Source organism: Pongo pygmaeus, chromosome 13 (assembly GCF_028885625.2).
Source record: "Pongo pygmaeus isolate AG05252 chromosome 13, NHGRI_mPonPyg2-v2.0_pri, whole genome shotgun sequence".
In the NCBI taxonomy this organism is placed as follows: Eukaryota; Metazoa; Chordata; class Mammalia; order Primates; family Hominidae; genus Pongo; species Pongo pygmaeus.
The window spans coordinates 102,169,529-102,190,327 of record NC_072386.2 but is presented as its reverse complement, the minus strand read 5'-3'; the positions used below and the strand labels follow the sequence as shown (position 1 = coordinate 102,190,327).

At 36.3% G+C, this 20,799-nt stretch overlaps 1 protein-coding gene across 1 annotated transcript in view; it reads left to right on the top strand.

Annotated features, from left to right (window-relative positions):
* Positions 1-20,799, top strand: part of SHOC1 (shortage in chiasmata 1) — a 113,043-nt gene that overhangs the window by 51,978 nt on the left and 40,266 nt on the right. Inside the window, exons 11-13 of the mRNA XM_054500512.2 lie at positions 1,994-2,088; positions 5,038-5,280; positions 19,347-19,763. Coding sequence (XP_054356487.1) covers positions 1,994-2,088; positions 5,038-5,280; positions 19,347-19,763 — 755 coding nt within the window. The remainder of the gene's footprint in view (positions 1-1,993; positions 2,089-5,037; positions 5,281-19,346; positions 19,764-20,799) is intronic.

The window sequence follows — 20,799 nt, the reverse complement described above, 5'->3', positions numbered from 1 at the left end:
GTTACTTGAACACAGGCACTGTGATTCTGCAACAGCCGATCTGATAACTGAGAATGCTACTAAGTGACTAATGGGCAGGTAGTGAGTATATATAGTGCGGATATGCTGGGCAAAGGGATGATTCACATCCTGGGCGAGATGGTGTAGGATGGCGTGAAATTTCATCACACTGCTCGCAACAGTGCAATTTAAAACTAATGAATAGTTTATGGAATATTCTATTTAATAGTTTGGACTGCAGTTGACCACAGATAAATGAAACCGAGTATAGTGAACTCATGGATAAGGGGGAACTACTGTATATCTCAACTGTAAAACTAAAAACAAGGAGAAAAGGTGTTAAAATTTTTTTTAAAAAAGAAGGAAAAATAATAAAGAATGTTATTGTAGCTTTAACTTATTTTTATGGTCCCAATTATTTTTATTTCAGAGCACAACATTTTGGCTGAAAATAATACCCAGTTAACAACATTTTTAGTGCCTACCACATATAATATTCTATGCTAGATTTTATGGGCTAAAAAAGAAAAGTCTGTATGGCATAAGATTTTATTAACCTACTGACTGCTGACTTGTAATATATTTTTATGAACAATGTATCAGATTCAGACCTGCCTTCAGAAATCTCCATTAAGAGTGAAAATGTGTCTATATTGGACATGGCTTGCTAAATATAACCCCTTCCTTTCACTTTAAAATAGTTGCTTACAATCTGAGGTGTTGTCAAAGAAACCTTGGTAAGATTCAGGAATTGTCTAGATTCTCAAATTTTCTACCACATGACCAGATTTTTGGATTATGTGAGTAAACTGGATGCCTCAGACATAAAACCTAGCTTTCCACTGACCTAGACTGTCAATTTAACTGGCAATACTTCTAATTAGCATGCTCATATATGTTCCATATGAACAGAGAAACAGAATACAATCAGTTCTCACTCAGGGTAGCAGGAAGCTTGGGACACAGATTAAGGGGTTTATGAATTAATAGTCTTTCCCCTACCAAGGCTAGTAGCGTCATAGCTACAGATGAGCTGTAATTTACACTGATTGTCATGCATATTTTCTCCCTTCTCCCCATAGTACCCCTAAACACACATACACAGACACACATCACTCACTCACAAACCCACCAAGATTGAAGGTCTTGAACTAAACTTTAGGACTCTGCCATCTCCAGAGAAGGACTTTTTCATAGTTCTGATCCTCAGCCAGTAGAGGATCCAGAATTTCTATATGGAATGGACTTGGGGACAGCAATTTTATAAAAATTTTTGTTGAGGTTGCTATTTGCATGGTAAGCATGGTAATTTTACTTAGATTGTATTTTTATTTTTGGTGGCGTATAAGGTTGACGCTAGCATAGTTTATGGAGGGAAGTGCTAAAACTCTCCCAAGTCAGCCCTCTCGGCTCCAGGTTCCACTGAGGGAGGTGGAGGTGGGAGTAATTTATAGTCAAGTAGGAACAATTGAGTTTACAAATTACCAAGGATGGAGGAAGTGAGTACTGTGTTTGATATTTGGTCTGTAGAACTCGACTGCAGTTTACACATTTATAAAGTTAATTTTTCACTTGATTTTAAGTGTAAAAGTACTTTAAAAATACTTTTTAAAAATAAAATTTTGGGCCAGGCGCGGTGGCTCACACCTGTAATCCCAGCACTTTGGGAGGCCGAGGTGGGCGGATCACTTGAGGTCAGGAGCTGGAGACCAGCCTGGCCCACATGGTGAAACCCCGCCTCTACTAAAAATACAAAAATTAGTCAGGCGTGATGGCAGATGCCTGTAATCCCAGCTGCTCAGGAGGCTGAGACAGGAGAATCGCTTGAATCTGGGGCGGAGGTTGCAGTGAGCCAAGATAGTGCCATTGTACTCCAGCCTGGGTGACAGAGCGAGACTCTGTCTCAAAAAAATAAAAATAAAATAAAATAAAATTTTATTATACAAAAGACTCAATATTATTAATGTATTAAACTTTAACTCTTTTTTTTCAGTAATTTGCTTACTGCTGAAGAATCAGCTAATAAATACTACATGATGTGGCAATTAGAAAGATGTAGAAGCCCTTTGAACCCATTTTTGCTTACAGGTAAAGATTAATTGCTTTTAAGTGATAAATAGAAAGTATAGATAAAAAGGTATAACCAGTAGAAATGTGGGATATCCTTTTTCTTTGACCATTTCTTAACAGAATATATAACTTCGCCTAAAGCTAAAATACCAAGATATCTTCCATAAGGTTCATTATGCTAGGTGCAGAAGTATATGACAAGATCCGGATCTTGCTGATTTTCTGGGTAATCCCTATACATAGGAGAAGGAAAAGAAAAGAAATGAAATGAAATACAAGTAGTACATAAAACAGTCCCATACATGTAATTTGTATTTCCAAGGTTGTGAGTTGTTTGTAAAAAAAATAAAAATAAAAATAAATCACATCTAATGTTAAAAGTTTTAGTTTCCCAAGCTTTCCAAAAAGGACATTTAAAAACATTTTAACAACGGCCGGAAATTAGCCGGGAGTGTCGGAGCGCACCTTTAGTCCCAGCTACTCGGGAGGCTGAGGCCCAAGAACACTTGAACCTGGGAGGCGGAGGTTACAGTGAGCCGAGATGGCGCCATTGCACTCCAGCCTACGCGACGGAGCAAGTCTCTGTCTCAAACAAACGAACAAACAAACAAAACAAAAAAAATGGCCGGGCACCGTGGCTCACACTTGTAATCCCAGTACTTTGGGAGGCCGACAAGGGCGGATCACTTGAGGTCAGGAGTTCAAGAACAGTCTGGCCAACATGTTGAAACCCCTTCTCTACTAAAAATACAAAAATTAGCTGAGCATGGTGGTGCACGTCTGTAGTCCCAGCTACTCTGGAGGCTGAGGCAGGAGAATCACTTGAACCAGGGAGGCGGAAGTTGCAGGAGCTGAGATCACCACTGCACTCCAGCCTGAGCAACATGGTGAGACTCCATCTCAAAAATAAATAAATAACATTTTAGCAAAACTTGTTTATAGTTTAACAAAATAATTTTGAGGTGAATATACATTTCACATGTATATTCAAAATTTATCTGAGTAAGTTAAACTCTTGTCTGTGTCTGAACTATTCCATCACGGAAATGGAACTTTGGATAAGGTATTGTTTTAAAAATTTTTTAAATGAATCACTGAGTTGCATTTGGAGGCCAAAAACAAAGTGAAAACAGGAATCCTGGGTAGCAAGTAAGCACCAAAGCTGGCTTTCACTCCAAGCTTTCTGTTAAACCTTGGAGACTTTGAACTTCTGTTTTGAGGTCGACATGTAGTGTAGAATCAAGAAATATCCTACGTGGAGGGTCTGATAGGGGACCCCTACATAAAACTGGGAATTCAACAAACTACCATCAAAATAAGAGCATACAAAAATAAACCACCATATATAGAAGGGAACTCCGAATAAATTTGCATATTTCTACCTTGGAGCTGGAAGAGAGGAAAAGAAAAAAAAATTTCTCTTAAGTACTTCTAACCAGAAGGCAGCCATCATGCCTGGTTGCAGTCTGAATTCAAACCACCTATATACTTTTAAAAATAGTGGTGATTTAATTTAAAGTGGTTCCAGGTTGACAGTGCTTCCCAAACACATAGAGAAACAAAAGTAAATCCTTTCTAGAGGAAAATAAATTTTTTTCTGGAAGAATGTACTTCAACTCATGCTTCAAAGACCTTCCACAAAGTTGAAAGAAACACATGCTAATAGACAAAAATCACAAAATATATTGGCATCATCAGTGAGATACAGCAGAAACATTAGACATCAAAATCAGGTCATACATTGAAATTATCAGTTACATAGTATGATATACTTTTAAAGCAAAAAAAGGGGGAACAAGACATCTTGTATTATTTCTTGCAACTGCATGTGAATCTACAATTATTTCTATCTGAAAAAAAGGAATGGACTGTTGATATACACAACATAGATGATCTCAGAATAATTATGCAGAATGACAGAAACCACAAAAAATTCATATGGCATAATTCCATTTATATAAAATTCTAGAAAATGTAGTTTATAGTGGCAGGAAGCAGAACAGTGGGACAGGGGTTGGGGGATGAGGAAGATTAGAAGGGAGGTATAAAGAGGCAGGAGGGATACAAAACTTTGGAGGGAATGGACATGTTCATTACCTTGATTGTGGTAATGGATTCATGAATGTATAAATATATCAAAACTTATGAGACTTTTCACTCAAAATATGTGTAGTTTATTGCATGTCAGTTATACTTTAATAAAACTATTAAAAATTATACCTATCTTATAGAATTATTTAGGGATTAATTAAGAATAATGCATGTAAAGAAAGCACTTAGCACAGTGCCAGATGTTTTTTAGTAGTAATTACTATTATTAATATTAGTATTTTTAAGTTTTAATTTCTTAATATTACTGTCATTATAAAAGCACCATTCCAAAATTAGAGTTTCAAAATTTATAATCCTAATTTCAGGTTGATGTTTATAATGCAGATAATAATATTAGGTAGTTGTGCTACTTCAGTTCCTCCATATGTTATGATTTCTCCCGTTTAGGCTAGAAAGTAATGAGGCAGTAAGCTCTGTACCACAATATCTAAGATGATATAGTCATCATAAAATCTGAACAAATATATTTTCTTGTTTAGGCTTATTATAATGAGTTAGAATTTCTAATTTAATAAAGCTTATATTACTTCAAAATGTTAATCAAACATTTAATAATTGAAAATGGTCAAAATAAGATTTCCTTCTACTAAATATTAGAATAATTTTAACTTTTTGATATTTTCAAAGAGTGAAATAAATCCTTTATGTGACTTCTACTGCTATAATAGCTTGAAATTTTAGAAATATTAGCATCTTGAGACAAAAATACCAGCTATAACTTGAAGTTTCACTTTTTTTCTAATGCATAAAAATGCATTTCATAAAGAAATTCCAGTGTGGTTCTGTTTATTGTGTTTTGTTTCTTTTGCTTTGTAGACTGTTTCTAACTATTTGTTTTTTATTTTTTTTTGTAAGTGCCAAGAATTCAAGAGCCCCACAGCCAATATTCAGTTACAGATTTGAAAAAGATATTTTCTGTTAAAGAAGAAAGCCTTGTGATTAATCCACAAAAGGCAGAGTGGTGGAAACAAGCAGGACTAAATCTGAAAATGGTGGAAACATTGGAACATCTGAATACATATTTTTGCCATGATAATTTGTCTTCTAATGACACTAAAATTGAGATATTTTTGCCTACGAAAGTGCTTCAATTAGAATGTAAGTACATAATAGTAAATATTAGTTATGTAAACATTTTCAGAATGTGAAAATGTTAGATTCTGGATTTCCTCTAGGTAATTGGGAAAATCACTAGGCTCTAGCATTCCATATAGGCCCTGGCTCTGCCAGAATTTATGACTTTGGATTTCTCTAGGTCCCATTTTCTTGAAAAAATGATGAAGTTTGACTAGCTAACCCTAAAATCTTGTTATGTCCTAAAATCCAGTAGTCTCAGTTTTTAAATTTCTAGCCATTTTCATTTACAGTGACTTTGTTTCCTTTTATAAATGATTAAATTGCTAGCAGTTTCTGTTCACATCGGCCTAGACACAAACCAGCATTTTGCAGTAACTGTTTTTTGACCTAACAGCTGAACATTAGCATTCAATAATATCACTCTTTAACAATAGAGGATCTTCCTTTGTTACTTAAAAGTTTACTAATTCATTTTTTACTGTACAACTTAAGAAGGCAAAAATGTCTTTTGAGTATCTATGTCTTGAGCTATTTGGGTTGCTATATACGGCATTATATTAATAGTAAATTAAACATATTTAGCATGAATTATATATTTTGTGTGTGGGGGGGGTTTGTTTTTTTTTGTTTGTTTGTATGTTTTGAGACACAGTCTCACTCTGTTGCCCAGGCTGGAGCACAGTGGCATGATCTCGACCCACTGCAACCTCCACCTCCCGGGTTCAAGTGATTCTCCTGCCTCAGCCTCCCAGGTAGCTGGGATTACAGGTGCCCGCCACCATGCCCGGCTAATTTTTGTATTTTTAGTAGAGATGGGGTTTCACCATGTTAGCCAGGCTGGTCTCGAACTCCTGACCTCAAGTGATCTGCCCGCCTCAGCCTCCCAAAATGCTGGGATTACAGGCATGAGCCACCGTGCCCAGCCAGATTTGGGAAAGTTTATAGTTTATTATAGGATAATGAACATACTTAGAAATAAATTTTAGAAATTACTATCTATGTTGGGAGATTTGTCTAAGGAGATAAGGAATCTGAATAAGAATTGTTATCAGCAAGGAGTGTTTCAAACACAGAAGACAGAACGATTTTTTTTAATATATACCCAGTAATGGGATTGCTGGGTCGAACGTAGTTCTGTTTTAAGTTCTTTGATAAATCTCCAAACTGTTTCCACAGTGGCTGAACTAATTTACATACCCCACCCAGAGTGTATAAGTATTCTCTTTTCTCCACAGCCTTACCAGCCTCTATTGTTTTTTGACTTTTTAATAGTAGCCATTCTGAATGGTATGAAATGGTTCCTCACTGTAGCTTTGATTTGCATTTCTCTGATGATTGGTGATGTTGAGCACTTTTTTCATATGTTGTAAGTCTTGTAAGTCTTCTTTTGAGAAGTGTCTGTTCATGTCTTTTGCCCATTTTTTAATGGGGTTGTTTTTTGCTTGTTCAATTGTTTAAATTCCTTGTAGATTCTGGATATTAAATCTTAGTTGGATGCATAGTTTGTGATTATTTTCTCCCATTCTGTAGACTATCTGTTTACTCTGTTGATAGTTTCTTTTGCTGTGCAGAAGCTCTTTAGTTTCATTAGGTCCCACTTGGCAATTTTTGTTTTTGTTGCGATTGCTTTTGAGGACTTAGTCATAAATTCTTTCCCAAGGCTGATGTCCAGAATGGTGTTTCCTAGGTTTTCCTCTATGATTCTTATAGTTTAAGGTCTCACATGTAAATATTTAATCCATCTTGAGTTAATTTTTATATATGGTGAAAGGTAGGGATCCAGTTTTATTCTTCTGTATATGGCTAGCCAGCTATCCCAGAACCATTTATTGAATAGGGAGTTCTTTCCCCCTTGCTTATTTTTGTTGGCTTTGTTGAAGATCTGATGGCTGTAGGTGTGCGACTTTATTTCTAGGTTCTCTCTTCTGTCCCATTAGTCCTCGTATCTGTTTTTGTACCAGTACCTTGGCATTTTGGTTACCCTAGCTCTATAGTATAGTTGGAATCAGGTAATGTGATGCCTCTGGCTTTATTCTTTTCGCTTAGGATTGCTTTGGCTACTCAGGTTCTTTTTTGGTTTTATATGAACTTTAGAATAGTTTTTCCTAGGTCTGTGGAAAATGATGTTGATAGTTTGATAGGAATAGTGTTGAATCTGTACATTGCTTTGGGCAGTATGGTCATTTTAACTATATTGATTCTTCCAATCCATGAGGATGTAATGTTTTTCCTTTTATTTGTGTCATCTATGATTTCTTTCAGCAGTGTTTTGTAGTTCTCCTTGTAGAGGTCTTTTATCTCATACATGCACTAATATGTTCATCACAGCACTATTCACAATAGCAAAGACATGAAATCAACCTAGGTGCCCATTAACGCGGATTGGATAAAGAAAATGTGGTACCAATGAGATACCATCTCACGCCAGTTAGAATGGCGATCATTAAAACGTCAGGAAACAACAGATGCTGCAGAGGATGTGGAAAAATAGAAATACTTTTACACTGTTGGTAGGAGTGTAAACTAGTTCAACTGTTGTGGAAGACAGTGTGGCAATTCCTCAAGGATCTAGAACCAAAAATACCATTTGACCCAGCAATCCCATTACTGGGTATATACCCAAAGGATTATAAATCATTCTGCTATAAAGACACATGCACACGTATGTTTATTGCGGCACTATTCACAATAGCAAAGACTTGGAACCAACCCAAATGCCCATCAATGATAGACTGAATAAAGAAAATGTGGTACATATACACCATGGAATACTATGCAGCCATAAAAAAGGATGAGTTTTATGTCCTTTGCAGAGACATGGATGAAGCTGGAAACCATCATTCTCAGCAAACTAACACAGGAACAGAAAATCAAACATCACATATTCTCACTCAAAAGTGAGAGTTGAATAATGAGAACACATGGACACAGGAAGGGAAACATCACACACCAGGGCCTGTTGTGGGGTTGGGGGCTAAGGGAGGGATAGCATTAGGAGAAATACCTAATGTAGATGAAGGGTTGATGGGTGCAGCAAACCACCATAACATGTATATACCTATGTAACAAACCTACACGTTCTGCACATGTATCCCAGAACTTAAAGTATAAAAAAAAAAAAAATGTGGTACATACACACCATGGAATAGTACACAACCATAAAAAAGAATGAAATCATGTCCTTTGCAGTGACATGGATGCAGCTGGAGACCATGATCTTAAGTGAATTAACTCAGGAATGGAAAACCAAATAGTGCATGTTCTAGTGGGAGCTAAACATTGGGTATTCATAGACATAAAAATGGCAACAATAGAAACTGGGGGCTACTAGAGGAGGGAAGTGGGGGAAAGGATTGAAAAACTAACTATTGAGTACTATGCTCAGTACCTGGGTGATGGGATCAGTCATAGCCCAAACCTCAGCATCATGCAATATACCCAGGTAACAAACCTGCCCATGTACTCCTAAATCTAAAATAAAAAGTTCAAATTATTTTTTTAATCACAAAAAAACTACAAATAGCAAATACCAAAATATATAGCAGATGTATACGTGCTCCTTGGGATAAATATATGATAGACAATTAACTGTCATCATATCCCTGCCTCTGTTTCCACTTATTTCTATACTGTCCTCCTGTGGCTCACTAGTAATATAACCACAGTGGTAACACAAATTCCAGGTTCAAAGGTAACCTAAGAAAATCTGCTTTCTTACTTCTTGAATATTCCTTATAAAAAGAACAATAAGCAATGTAAAATAAATTTTTTAGAAAGACAGAAGACAAAGATGTTTGGATGGCTAGGAAAGAGAACAGATAAACAGACGATATCAAGCAAATACACACCAGTCCATCTCAGGCCTAGATGGTACCCACGGTGGAATAAGAATGTTAAATAAGATTAGGTCAGGTTAGTAGACAAAGAAAAGGGAGAAGATTTTATGAGGTCTTCAAATATCCATATAATGTATTAAATCTATAAAACTATGTAAAGTCTTTATTGTGATTTGTAACTAATTTGAGATTAAAATAAAACATATCATTCATATTTGATATTCTTGATATCCAATAAATGATTATGATAATTCTGAAGTTGGAAATGCTGTTGGAAAATGATAGCAATACGTTTGCTTGATGCAAGATTGCCACGAAACTTCAATTTGTAAAAAAATGAATGTTTAACAGTATAATTAAATGTATAGCAGTATAATTCTGAAGTTTAAGTAGCAATAAGTATACCTGGAACCCATGCCAAGTGGTCAGGGTAGGGGTGCTTAAAGAGAGAATAATAAAGGAAAATAATGAGAAAACTGAAATAATAAACAGTTTCTATTCACCTGCTAAACATACCAGATTACCACTAGAGAATATCTGAAAAGTGGCACTCGGATCCTATTCAGCCCACATATTATTGACTCATATGGTGTTTTAATTAGTTAACAACTTTTTTTTTTTTTTTTTTGAGACAGAATCTTGCTCTGTTGCAGGGGCTGGCGTGATCTCAGCTCATTGCAACCTCTACCTCCTGGGTTCATGCAATTCTCCTGTCTCAGCCTCTCGAGTAGCTGCGACTACAGCCACGTGCCACCATGCCTGGCTAATTTTTGTATTTTTAGTAGAGATGGGGTTTCGCCATGTTGGCCAAGCTGGTCTCAAACTGCTGACCTCAGGTGATCCGCCCGCCTTGGCATCCCAAAGTGCTGGGATTACAGGCCTGAGCCACCGTGCCCAGCCAGTTACCAACATTTAAAATTTGGCAGATTTCACATATATAATCTGTATTTTGAATTTATTTTTAAAATTCCAAAAACTGGACTCAGATTCTGATATGGCAACAATTGGCTGGAGGCGTTAGCAGCTTACCACATTAGACAGACCATGCACTCTCCAGCTCGCCGTAGTTCCCAGGACTTACAAATTGAGGCCTGTTGTTACTTGACATTTGACACTTTTGTCTTACATTTAGGTATAGTTAAGAGGAAAGTAAAATGTTTCTTATACCAATACCTCTAATAAAAGCAAAAAAAAATTATAAACTACATTTTGGAAGAAAATAATACAAAGTTCATCTATACGAACAAAGATCGTGATTTAAGCCATAGCCATACATTTTACTAATTTACATTATTTAGTTGGCCCTATAGACATTTGTTTTTTTTCCAAATCAATTTTATGAAGTATAATTTACATAAAATAAACTGCACCTGTTTTATTTTTATTGTACTCACAGATATGGTTTATTAAGGGAAAGGACACATATTAGAATGAGCCAAAAAAAGAGATGCTTATGATGGAATGTAGGAAGGCTCCAAATGTGAAGATTTCATTGTCCCCAGGATGCACTACTCTTTTGTCATTGATACATCACAATATACACAAATGTTGCCAATCCAGGAAGACTGCACCTATTTTAACTGTACAGTTTGATGAATTTTGACAAGTATATGCCTGTGAAACTACCACTACAATTAAGATACAGAGTATTTCTATCATAAAAATGTTTCCTTATGCCCCTTTGCAGTCATTCTCCTTCCATCCCACCTCTCCTCCTCACTAACCTACCTCCCTGGTCCTTGACGACCACTGGTATACTTTCTGTCACTATGTATTATATTTTTCTCCTATCCTAGAATTTCACTTATGGAATGAAATAGTATAAGTTCGTTTGTGTCTGCCTTCTTCTACTGAGCATAACATTCCTGAGATTCATTCATGATGTTGTGTATCACTAGTTCATTTATTTTTATTGTTAAGAAATTTTTCATTGTATGGATATACCACAGTTTGTTTATCAATTCCCCTGGGCTTTTCCCCAAGTTTTTTATTATTGTGAATAAAAGTTATAAATATTTGTGTGCAAGTCTTTTTGTGGAAACATGTTATTTCTCTCTTTAAATTTTTTTTATTTTTTAAAAATTAATTAGAGATGGGGTCTCAATCTCTTGGCCTCAAGCAATCCTCCCATCTGGTCCACCCAAAGTGCTGGGATTACAGGTGTGAGCCACCGTGCCAGACCACACATTATCATTTCTCTTGATCGAATATCTAGGAGTCAAATTGCTGAGTCTTATGTGTATGTTTACTTTTATAAGAAACTACTAAGTTGCTACCCAAAGTAATTTCACCATTGCACATTTTCACCAGCAATGTGTGAGAGATCCAGTTACCCCATATCCTGGCTAACACTTGGTATTGGCAGTGTTTTAAATTTTAATCATTCTAATGGGTGTCTTGTGGTTATTTCATTGTGGTTTTAATTCTATTTCCCTGCTGACTAATGATGTTGGGCATCTTATTACATGTTCATTGGCCATTTGTATATAATTTTTTTTAAAAAAATACAGGCACATCTTATTTTATTGTACTTTATTGTGCTTCACAGATAATTGTGTTTTTTACAAATGGAAGTTTTGTGGCAATCTTGTATCAAGCAATTCTTTTGCAGCCATTTTCCAACAGCATTTCCAACTTTAGAATTATCATCATAATTTATTAGATATCAAAAATATAAAATATGAACGTTTTAATCTCGTTAGTTATATATCACAGTAAAGACTTTACATAATTTTATAGATTTAATACTTTATATGGATATTTGAAGAACATGTGCTCACTTTGTGTCTCTGTCACATTTTGGTAATTATCACAATATTAAATATTTTTTTCTTATTATTATATCTGTTATAGTTATCTGTGGTCAGTTACCTTGATTTTAATTTTGTAATTGTTTTGGGGTGCCATAGACCCTGCCCATATAAAAAAGTGAATTGAATTAATAAATGTGTGTGTTCTGACTGCTCCACTAACCAGCTGTTCCCTCATCTCTCTCCCTTTCCTTGGCCCACTCTATGTCTGTCGAGACACCATGATACTAAAATTAGGCCAATTAATAACCATACAGTGGTCTGTAAGTCTTCAAGTGAAAGGAAGAGTTGCACAACTCTCACTTTAAATCAAAGGCTAGAAATGATTAAGTGAGAATGGCATGTTGAGAACTGACCTAGGCCAAAAGCTAGGTCTCTTGCTTTTGGCCAGTTGCCAAGTTGTGAATGCAAAGGAAAAATTCCTGAAGGAAATTAAATGTGCTACTTTAGTGAACACACAAATGATAAGAAAGTTAAATAGCGTTACTGCTAATATGGAGAGGGTTTGAGTGGTCTAGATAGATCAAACCAGCCACAATATTCCCTTAAGCCAAAGCCCAGTACAATGCAAGGCTCTAACTCCTTTTGATTCTATGAAGGCTGAGAAAGGTAAGGAGCTACAGAAGTTTGAAGCTAACAGAGATTGGTTCATGAAGTTTAAGGAAAAAAGTCATCTCTGTAACATAAAAGTACAAGGTGAAGCAACAAGTGCAAATGTAGAAGCTGCAGCAAGTTATCTTGAAGATCTGGCCAAGATTATTGATGAAGATGGCTACACTAAACAACAGATATTCAATGTAGATGAAACAGCGTTCTATTTGAAGAAAGTGTTATCTAGGACTTTTATAGCTAGTGGGGAGCAGTCAATGTCTGGCTTCAGAGCTTCAAAGGGCAGGCTGACGCTCCTATTAGGGGCTAATGCAGCTGTTGACTGTTGAAGCCAAAGCTCATTTACCATTCTGAAAATCCTAAGGCCCTTAAGAATTATGATAAATCTACACTTTCTGTGCTCTATAAATGGAACAACAAAGCCAGAATGATAGCACATCTGTTTACAGCATGGCTTACAATATTTTAAGGCCACTGTTGAGACCTACTACTCAGAAAAAAAGATTCCTTTCAAAATATTACTGCTCATTGACAGTTTACCTGGTCATTCAAGAGCTCTGATAGAGATATACAAGAAGATTAATGTTGTTTTCATGTCTGCTAACACAACATCCATTCTGCAGCCCATGGATCAAGGAGTCATTTCTACTTTCTAGTGTTATTATTTAAGAAATACATTTCATAAGGCCAGAGCTGCCATAGATAGTGATTCCTCTGATGGATCTAGTCAAAGTCAATTGAAATACTTTTGACAAAGGATACACCATTCTAGATGCCATTAAGAACATTCCTTATTCTTGGGAGGAGGCCAAAATATCAACATTAGCAAGATTGAAAAAAGTTGATTTGAACCTTCATGCATGATTTTGAAGGGTTCAAGACTTTAGTGGTACAAGTATGTAACTACAGATGTGGTGGAAATAGCAAGAAAACTAGAATTAGAAGTGGAGCCTGAAGGTGTGGTTGAATTGCTGCAATCTCATGTCAAAACTTGAACAAATGAGGAGTTGTTTCTTATGGATGGGCAAAGAAAATGGTTTCTTTTTTTTTTATTACTATTATACTTTAAGTTTTAGGGTACATGTGCACAATGTGCAGGTTAGTTACATATGTATACATGTGCCATGCTGGTGTGCTGCACCCATTAACTCGCCATTTAGCATTAGGTATATCTCCTAATGCTATCCCTCCCCCCTCCCCCCACCCCACAACAGTCCCCAGAGTGTGATGTTCCCCTTCCTGTGTCCATGTGTTCTCATTGTTCGATTCCCATCTATGAGTGAGAACATGCAGTGTTTGGTTTTTTGTCCTTGCGATAGTTTACTGAGAATGATGATTTCCAATTTCATCCATGTCCCTACAAAGGACATGAACTCATCATTTTTTATGGCTGCATAGTATTCCATGGTGTATATATGCCACATTTTCTTAATCCAGTCTATCATTGATGGACATTTGGGTTGGTTCCAAGTCTTTGCTATTGTGAATAGTGCCGCAATAAACATGACGTGTGCATGTGTCTTTATAGCAGCATGATTTATAGTCCTTTGGGTATATACCCAGTAATGGGATGGCTGGGTCAAATGGTATTTCTAGTTCTAGATCCCTGAGGAATTGCCACACTGACTTCCACAATGGTTGAACTAGTTTACAGTCCCACCAACAGTGTAAAAGTGTTCCTATTTCTCCACATCCTCTCCAGCACCTGTTGTTTCCTGACTTTTTAATGATTGCCATTCTAACTGGTGTGAGATGGTATCTCATTGTGGTTTTGATTTGCATTTCTCTGATGGCCAGTGATGATGGGCATTTTTTCATGTGTCTTTTGGCTGCATAAATGTCTTCTTTTGAGAAGTGTCTGTTCATATCCTTTGCCCACTTTTTGAGGGGGTTGTTTGTTTTTTCTTGTAAATTTGTTTGAGTTCATTGTAGATTCTTGATATTAGTCCTTTGTCAGATGAGTAGGTTGCGAAAATTTTCTCCCATTTTGTAGGTTCCCTGTTCACTCTGATGGTGGTTTCTTTTGCTGTGCAGAAGCTCTTTAGTTTAATTAGATCCCATTTGTCAATTTTGGCTTTTGTTGCCATTGCTTTTGGTGTTTTAGACATGAAGACCTTGCCCATGCCTATGTCCTGAATGGTAATGCCTAGGTTTTCTTCTAGGGTTTTTATGGTTTTAGGTCTAACGTTTAAGTCTTTAATCCATCTTGAATTAATTTTTGTATAAGGTGCAAGGAAGGGATCCAGTTTCAGCTTTCTACATATGGCTAGCCAGTTTTCCCAGCACCATTTATTAAATGGGGAATCCTTTCCCCATTTCTTGTTTTTCTCAGGTTTGTCAAAGATCAGATAGTTGTAGATATGCGGCATTATTTCTGAGGGCTCTGTTCTGTTCCATTGATCTATATCTCTGTTTTGGTACCAGTAGCATGCTGTTTTGGTTACTGTAGCCTTGTAGTATAGTTTGAAGTCAGGTAGCGTGATGCCTCCAGCTTTGTTCTTTTGGCTTAGGATTGACTTGGCGATGTGGGCTCTTTTTTGGTTCCATATGAACTTTAAAGTAGTTTTTTCCAATTCTGTGAAGAAAGTCATTGGTAGCTTGATAGGGATGGCATTGAATCTATAAATTACCTTGGGCAGTATGGCCATTTTCACAATATTGATTCTTCCTACCCATGAGCATGGACTGTTCTTCCATTTCTTTGTATCCTCTTTTATTTCATTGAGCAGTGGTTTATAGTTCTCCTTGAAGAGGTCCTTCATGTCCCTCGTAAGTTGGATTCCTAAGTATTTTATTCTCTTTGAAGCAATTGTGAATGGGAGTTCACTCATGGTTTGGCTCTCTGTTTGTCTGTTATTGGTGTATAAGAATGCTTGTGATTTTTGTACATTGATTTTGTATCCTGAGACTTTGCTGAAGTTGCTTATCAGCTTAAGGAGATTTTGGGCTGAGACAACGGGGTTTTCTAGATATACAATCATGTTGTCTGCAAACAGGGACAATTTGATTTCCTCTTTTCCTAATTGAATGCCCTTTATTTCCTTCTCCTGCCTGATTGCCCTGGCCAGAACTTCCAACACTATGTTGAATAGGAGTGGTGAGAGAGGGCATCCCTGTCTTGTGCCAGTTTTCAAAGGGAATGCTTCCAGTTTTTGCCCATTCAGTATGATATTGGCTGTGGGTTTGTCATAGATAGCTCTTATTATTTTGAGATACGTCCCATCAATACCTAATTTATTGAGAGTTTTTAGCATGAAGGGTTGTTGAATTTTGTCAAGGCCTTTTCTGCATCTATTGAGATAATCATGTGGTTTTTGTCTTTGGTTCTGTTTATATGCTGGATTACATTTATTGATTTGCGTATATTGAACCAGCCTTGCATCCCAGGGATGAAGCCCACTTGATCATGGTGGATAAGCTTTTTGATGTGCTGCTGGATTCGGTTTGCCAGTATTTTATTGAGGATTTTTGCATCAATGTTCATCAAGGATATTGGTCTAAAATTCTCTTTTTTGGTTGTGTCTCTGCCCGGCTTTGGTATCAGGATGATGCTGGCCTCATAAAACGAGTTAGGGAGGATTCCCTCTTTTTCTATTGATTGGAATAGTTTCAGAAGGAATGGTACCAGTTCCTCCTTGTACCTCTGGTAGAATTCGGCTGTGAATCCATCTGGTCCTGGACTCTTTTTGGTTGGTAAGCTATTGATTATTGCCACAATTTCAGATCCTGTTATTGGTCTATTCAGAGATTCAACTTCTTCCTGGTTTAGTCTTGGGAGAGTGTATGTGTCGAGGAATTTATCCATTTCTTCTAGGTTTTCTAGTTTATTTGCATAGAGGTGTTTGTAGTATTCTCTGATGGTAGTTTGTATTTCTGTGGGATCAGTGGTGATATCCCCTTTATCATTTTTTATTGCATCTATTTGATTCTTCTCTCTTTTTTTCTTTATTAGTCTTGCTAGCAGTCTATCAATTTTGTTGATCCTTTCAAAAAACCAGCTCCTGGATTCATTAATTTTTTGAAGGGTTTTTTTTGTCTCTATTTCCTTCAGTTCTGCTCTGATTTTAGTTATTTCTTGCCTTCTGCTAGCTTTTGAATGTGTTTGCTCTTGCAATCCTAGTCTCTGATAAAACAGACTTTAAACCAACAAAGATCAAAAGAGACAAAGAAGGCCATTACATAATGGTACAGGGATCAATTCAACAAGAAGAGCTAACTGTCCTAAATATATATGCACCCAATACAGGAGCACCCAGATTCATAAAGCAAGTCCTGAGTGACCTACAAAGAGACTTAGACTCCCACACAATAATAATGGGAGACTTTAACACCCCACTGTCAACATTAGACAGATCAACGAGACAGAAAGTTAACAAGGATACCCAGGAATTGAACTCAGCTCTGCACCAAGCAGACCTAATAGACATCTACAGAACTCTCCACCCCAAATCAACAGAATATACATTTTTTTCAACACCATACCACACCTATTCCAAAATTGACCACATAGTTGGAAGTAAAGCTCTCCTCAGCAAATGTAAAAGAACAGAAATTATAACAAACTGTCTCTCAGACCACAGTGCAATCAAAGTAGAACTCAGGATTAAGAAACTCACTCAAAACTGCTCAACTACATGGAAACTGAACAACCTGCTCCTGAATGACTACTGGGTACATAATGAAATGAAGGCAGAAATAAAGATGTTCTTTGAAACCAACGAGAACAAAGACACAATGTACCAGAATCTCTGGGACACATTCAAAGCAGTGTGTAGAGGGAAATTTATAGCACTAAATGCCCACAAGAGAAAGCAAGAAAGATCCAAAATTGACACCCTAACATCACAATTAAAAGAACTAGAAAATGGTTTCTTGAGATAGAATCTATCCCTGGTGAAGATTCTGTGAACATTGTTGTAATGACAATAAAGGATTTGGAATATTCCATAAACCTAATTGATAAAGTAGTGGCAGGGTCGGAGAGGATTGACTCCAATTTTTTTTTTTTTGAGACCAAGTCTCACTCTCACCAGGCTGAAGTACAGTAGCATGATCTTGGCTCACTGTACCCTCCGCCTCTCGGGTTCAAGTGATTCTCCTGCCTCAGCCTCCTGAGTAGCTGGGACTACAGGCACGTGCCACCACACCCAGCTAATTTTTGTATTTTTAGTAGAGACGGGTTTCACCATGTTGGCCAGGATGGTCTCGATCTCTTGACCTCGTGATCCGCCTGCCTCGGCCTTCCCAAAGTGCTGGGATTATAGGCATGAGCCACGCTCCTGGCCTTGACTCCAATTTTGAAAGAAGTTCTACACTGGGTAAGTGCTGTCAAACAGCACATGCTACAGAAAAATCGTTTGTGAAAAGAAAAGTCAGTCAGTGTGGCAAACTTCATTGTTGTCTTAGTTTAAGAAATTTCCACAGCCACACCAACCTTTAGCAACCATCACTCTGACAGTCAGCAGCTGTCAACATTGAGACAAGACCCCCTAGCTGGGTACAGTGGCTTACACCTGTAATTCCAGCACTTGGGAGGCCAATGTGGGAGGATTACTTGAGCCCAAGCATTCAAGATCAGCCTGGCAACATAACAAAACTTTGTCTCACCTAAAAATAAAAATAAAAATAAAAGCCTGGCATGGTGGTATGCACCTATAGTCTCAGCTGGTGGGAGGATTGCTTGGGCCCAGGAGTTGGAGGTTGCAGTGAACTATGATTGTGGCACTGCATTCCAACCTGGGCTACAGAGGAGGACTATGTCTCAAAAAGAAAAAAGACCCCCCCCTTTGCAAAAAGTTTATGACTTGGTAAAGGCTCAGATGATCATTAGCATTTTTGGGCTATGAAGTATTTTAAAATTAAAGTATGTACTTGTTTGTTTAGACATAATGCTATTGTACACAATACACTGCAGTATAGCATAAACATAACTTTTATATGTACTGGGAAATCAAAACATTTGCGTGACTCACCTTAACATATTTACTTTATTGTGATGGTCCAGAACTGAACCCACAGTATCTCTGAGGTATTCCTGTAACAGCTTCATCAAGATACATTTCACATACCATACAATTGCCTCATTTAAAGTAAACCATTCCATGGTTTTTAATATAAGCCCTGAGTTGTGCAATCATCACCACAAACCATTTTAGAAAACTTGTACCATCCCCAAAAGAAATCCTGTACCCATTAGTGGTCACTCCCCATTTTACTCAGCTCTGGACCCACTGTTCTCCCTCTATAGATTTGCCTTTTCTGGACATTTTATATAAATGGAATCTACAATATGTGGCCTTTTGTGACACTTCTTTCATTTAGCATGTTTTCAAGATTCATCTATTTTGTAGAATATGCATATCTTATGTGAACTATTGTTCAAGTCTTTTGCCAAATTTTTAATTGGGTTCCTTTTTAAATATAGAGTTATAAGAGTTCTTTATATATTTTGGATACAGTCCTTTGTCAGTTATATGTATTGCAAGTATTTTTTTCCATTGTGGCTTGCCTGGTAGGTAAGTGTTTGACCCATGGAGTAACTGTTACCTCCAAGGGTATGATTCATAAGCCTATCGGCAAAAGGGCTTTACTGGAATGTCTTCTTTGCTTGGTAAACTAGCTCCTATAGTAAGAAAAAGGGTGCTGAATTTTTATTCTTTTTAAAAATTTATTTTATTCAGACCAAAAATTGATTTTCAAAGCAGTAAACAAAGTACTCGTAAAGACCAAATTACATTAATAAGAAACCACAACTAAAAGTTATTCAAATACCTAATAGAACACTCGTTTAGGTGTGGAAGTTACTTGTATGTTTTTTATTTTCTGTTTTCAGCATGTCTAGAACATAAAAGTCATTCTTCACCTATTGCACTTATTGATGAAAAATCTACAAATGCTCATTTATCACTTCCAAAAAAGAGTCCATCTCTGGCAAAAGAAGTACCAGATCTATGTTTTTCTGATGACTATTTCTCTGATAAAAGAGCAGCAAAAGAAGAAAAACCAAAGAATGACCAAGAACCAGTAAACAGAATAATCCAAAAGAAAGAAAATAACAATCACTTTGAACTTGACTGCACAGGACCATCTATTAAATCAACTTCCTCTTCAATAATTAAAAAAGCATCCTTTGAAAATGGTAAAAAACAAGAGAATGATTTGGACCTTTTGAGCGACTTTATTATGCTGCGAAATAAATATAAGACTTGCACCTCAAAGACTGAAGTCACAAACAGTGATGAAAAACTTGGTAGGTAATTTAATAATATTTTGCCATAGATATGGTAGGCTCAAGGACTAAGTACATAATTTATTATAGAAGGCAAGGAGATAAAGTTCTTCTAGATAAAATTATGTTATTTTTTGTAGTCAAGGAAAATGTCATTGACTCTTGATACTTCTTGTATACAGATAGATATGGATATATAGGCATGATTTAGATATAGATACATATGTTTCAAAAAGTCTAAAAATGCATTTGAATTTATAACAAAAGCCACTATTTGTAAAACTTGCTTTCTACAACATGGCCTTACAAATTCACAGTATCTCTAACTTGTTGGTCTCTGCCATTCTTTTTTCTGTTTTAGCTGTCAGTCCTGTCTCAGTATTTTAAATTATATTTTTATGTGTACTTGAAAGAAAACTTTGTCTACTTAATTGTTTCTTTCTAACATTACCTAACAGTTTCTGTTTGAGTTGTGACTGTCTTATATTCACTGCTTACAGCCACATCAAAGGTAATATAATGTGTCATATCATTTTACTTCTCGTAAAAATGAAAAGGCATTCCAGAATAAGTTTGACATAGGTTGCCCTAATGAAATAAATACAACAATATTTATTTTTTTATTGGCTGCTATTGTTTATTCCTAAAATCCAGTACACATTGATGCAACCTAATGACTAGGGACATTGGAAACTTTCGATATTTATATATTGTTACATTCAGAAACACCAGAAATATTTTCTAATGATCAATTTGTTTGATAAATCCTATTCTTTCTTTCTTCATAAGGTTAATAATATTATCATAAATACAGGTATCTTTATGCTTTATAAAGCACTTTTACATCTATTGTCATATTTAATCTGTTTAGAAACATTGTCAAGGAATCAAAGTAGGTAGTATTACCACATTTCACAGTTAAAGAATACAAAAATATTTATGTGACTTAGAGACAGTTAGGTCTTACTGTCTCATAGACTATTAATAGACACAAGATCTTCAGTTCTTAATGTCATGAAGGTTATATTTATTTTTCCAAAAGATGTGACAGCCTTTT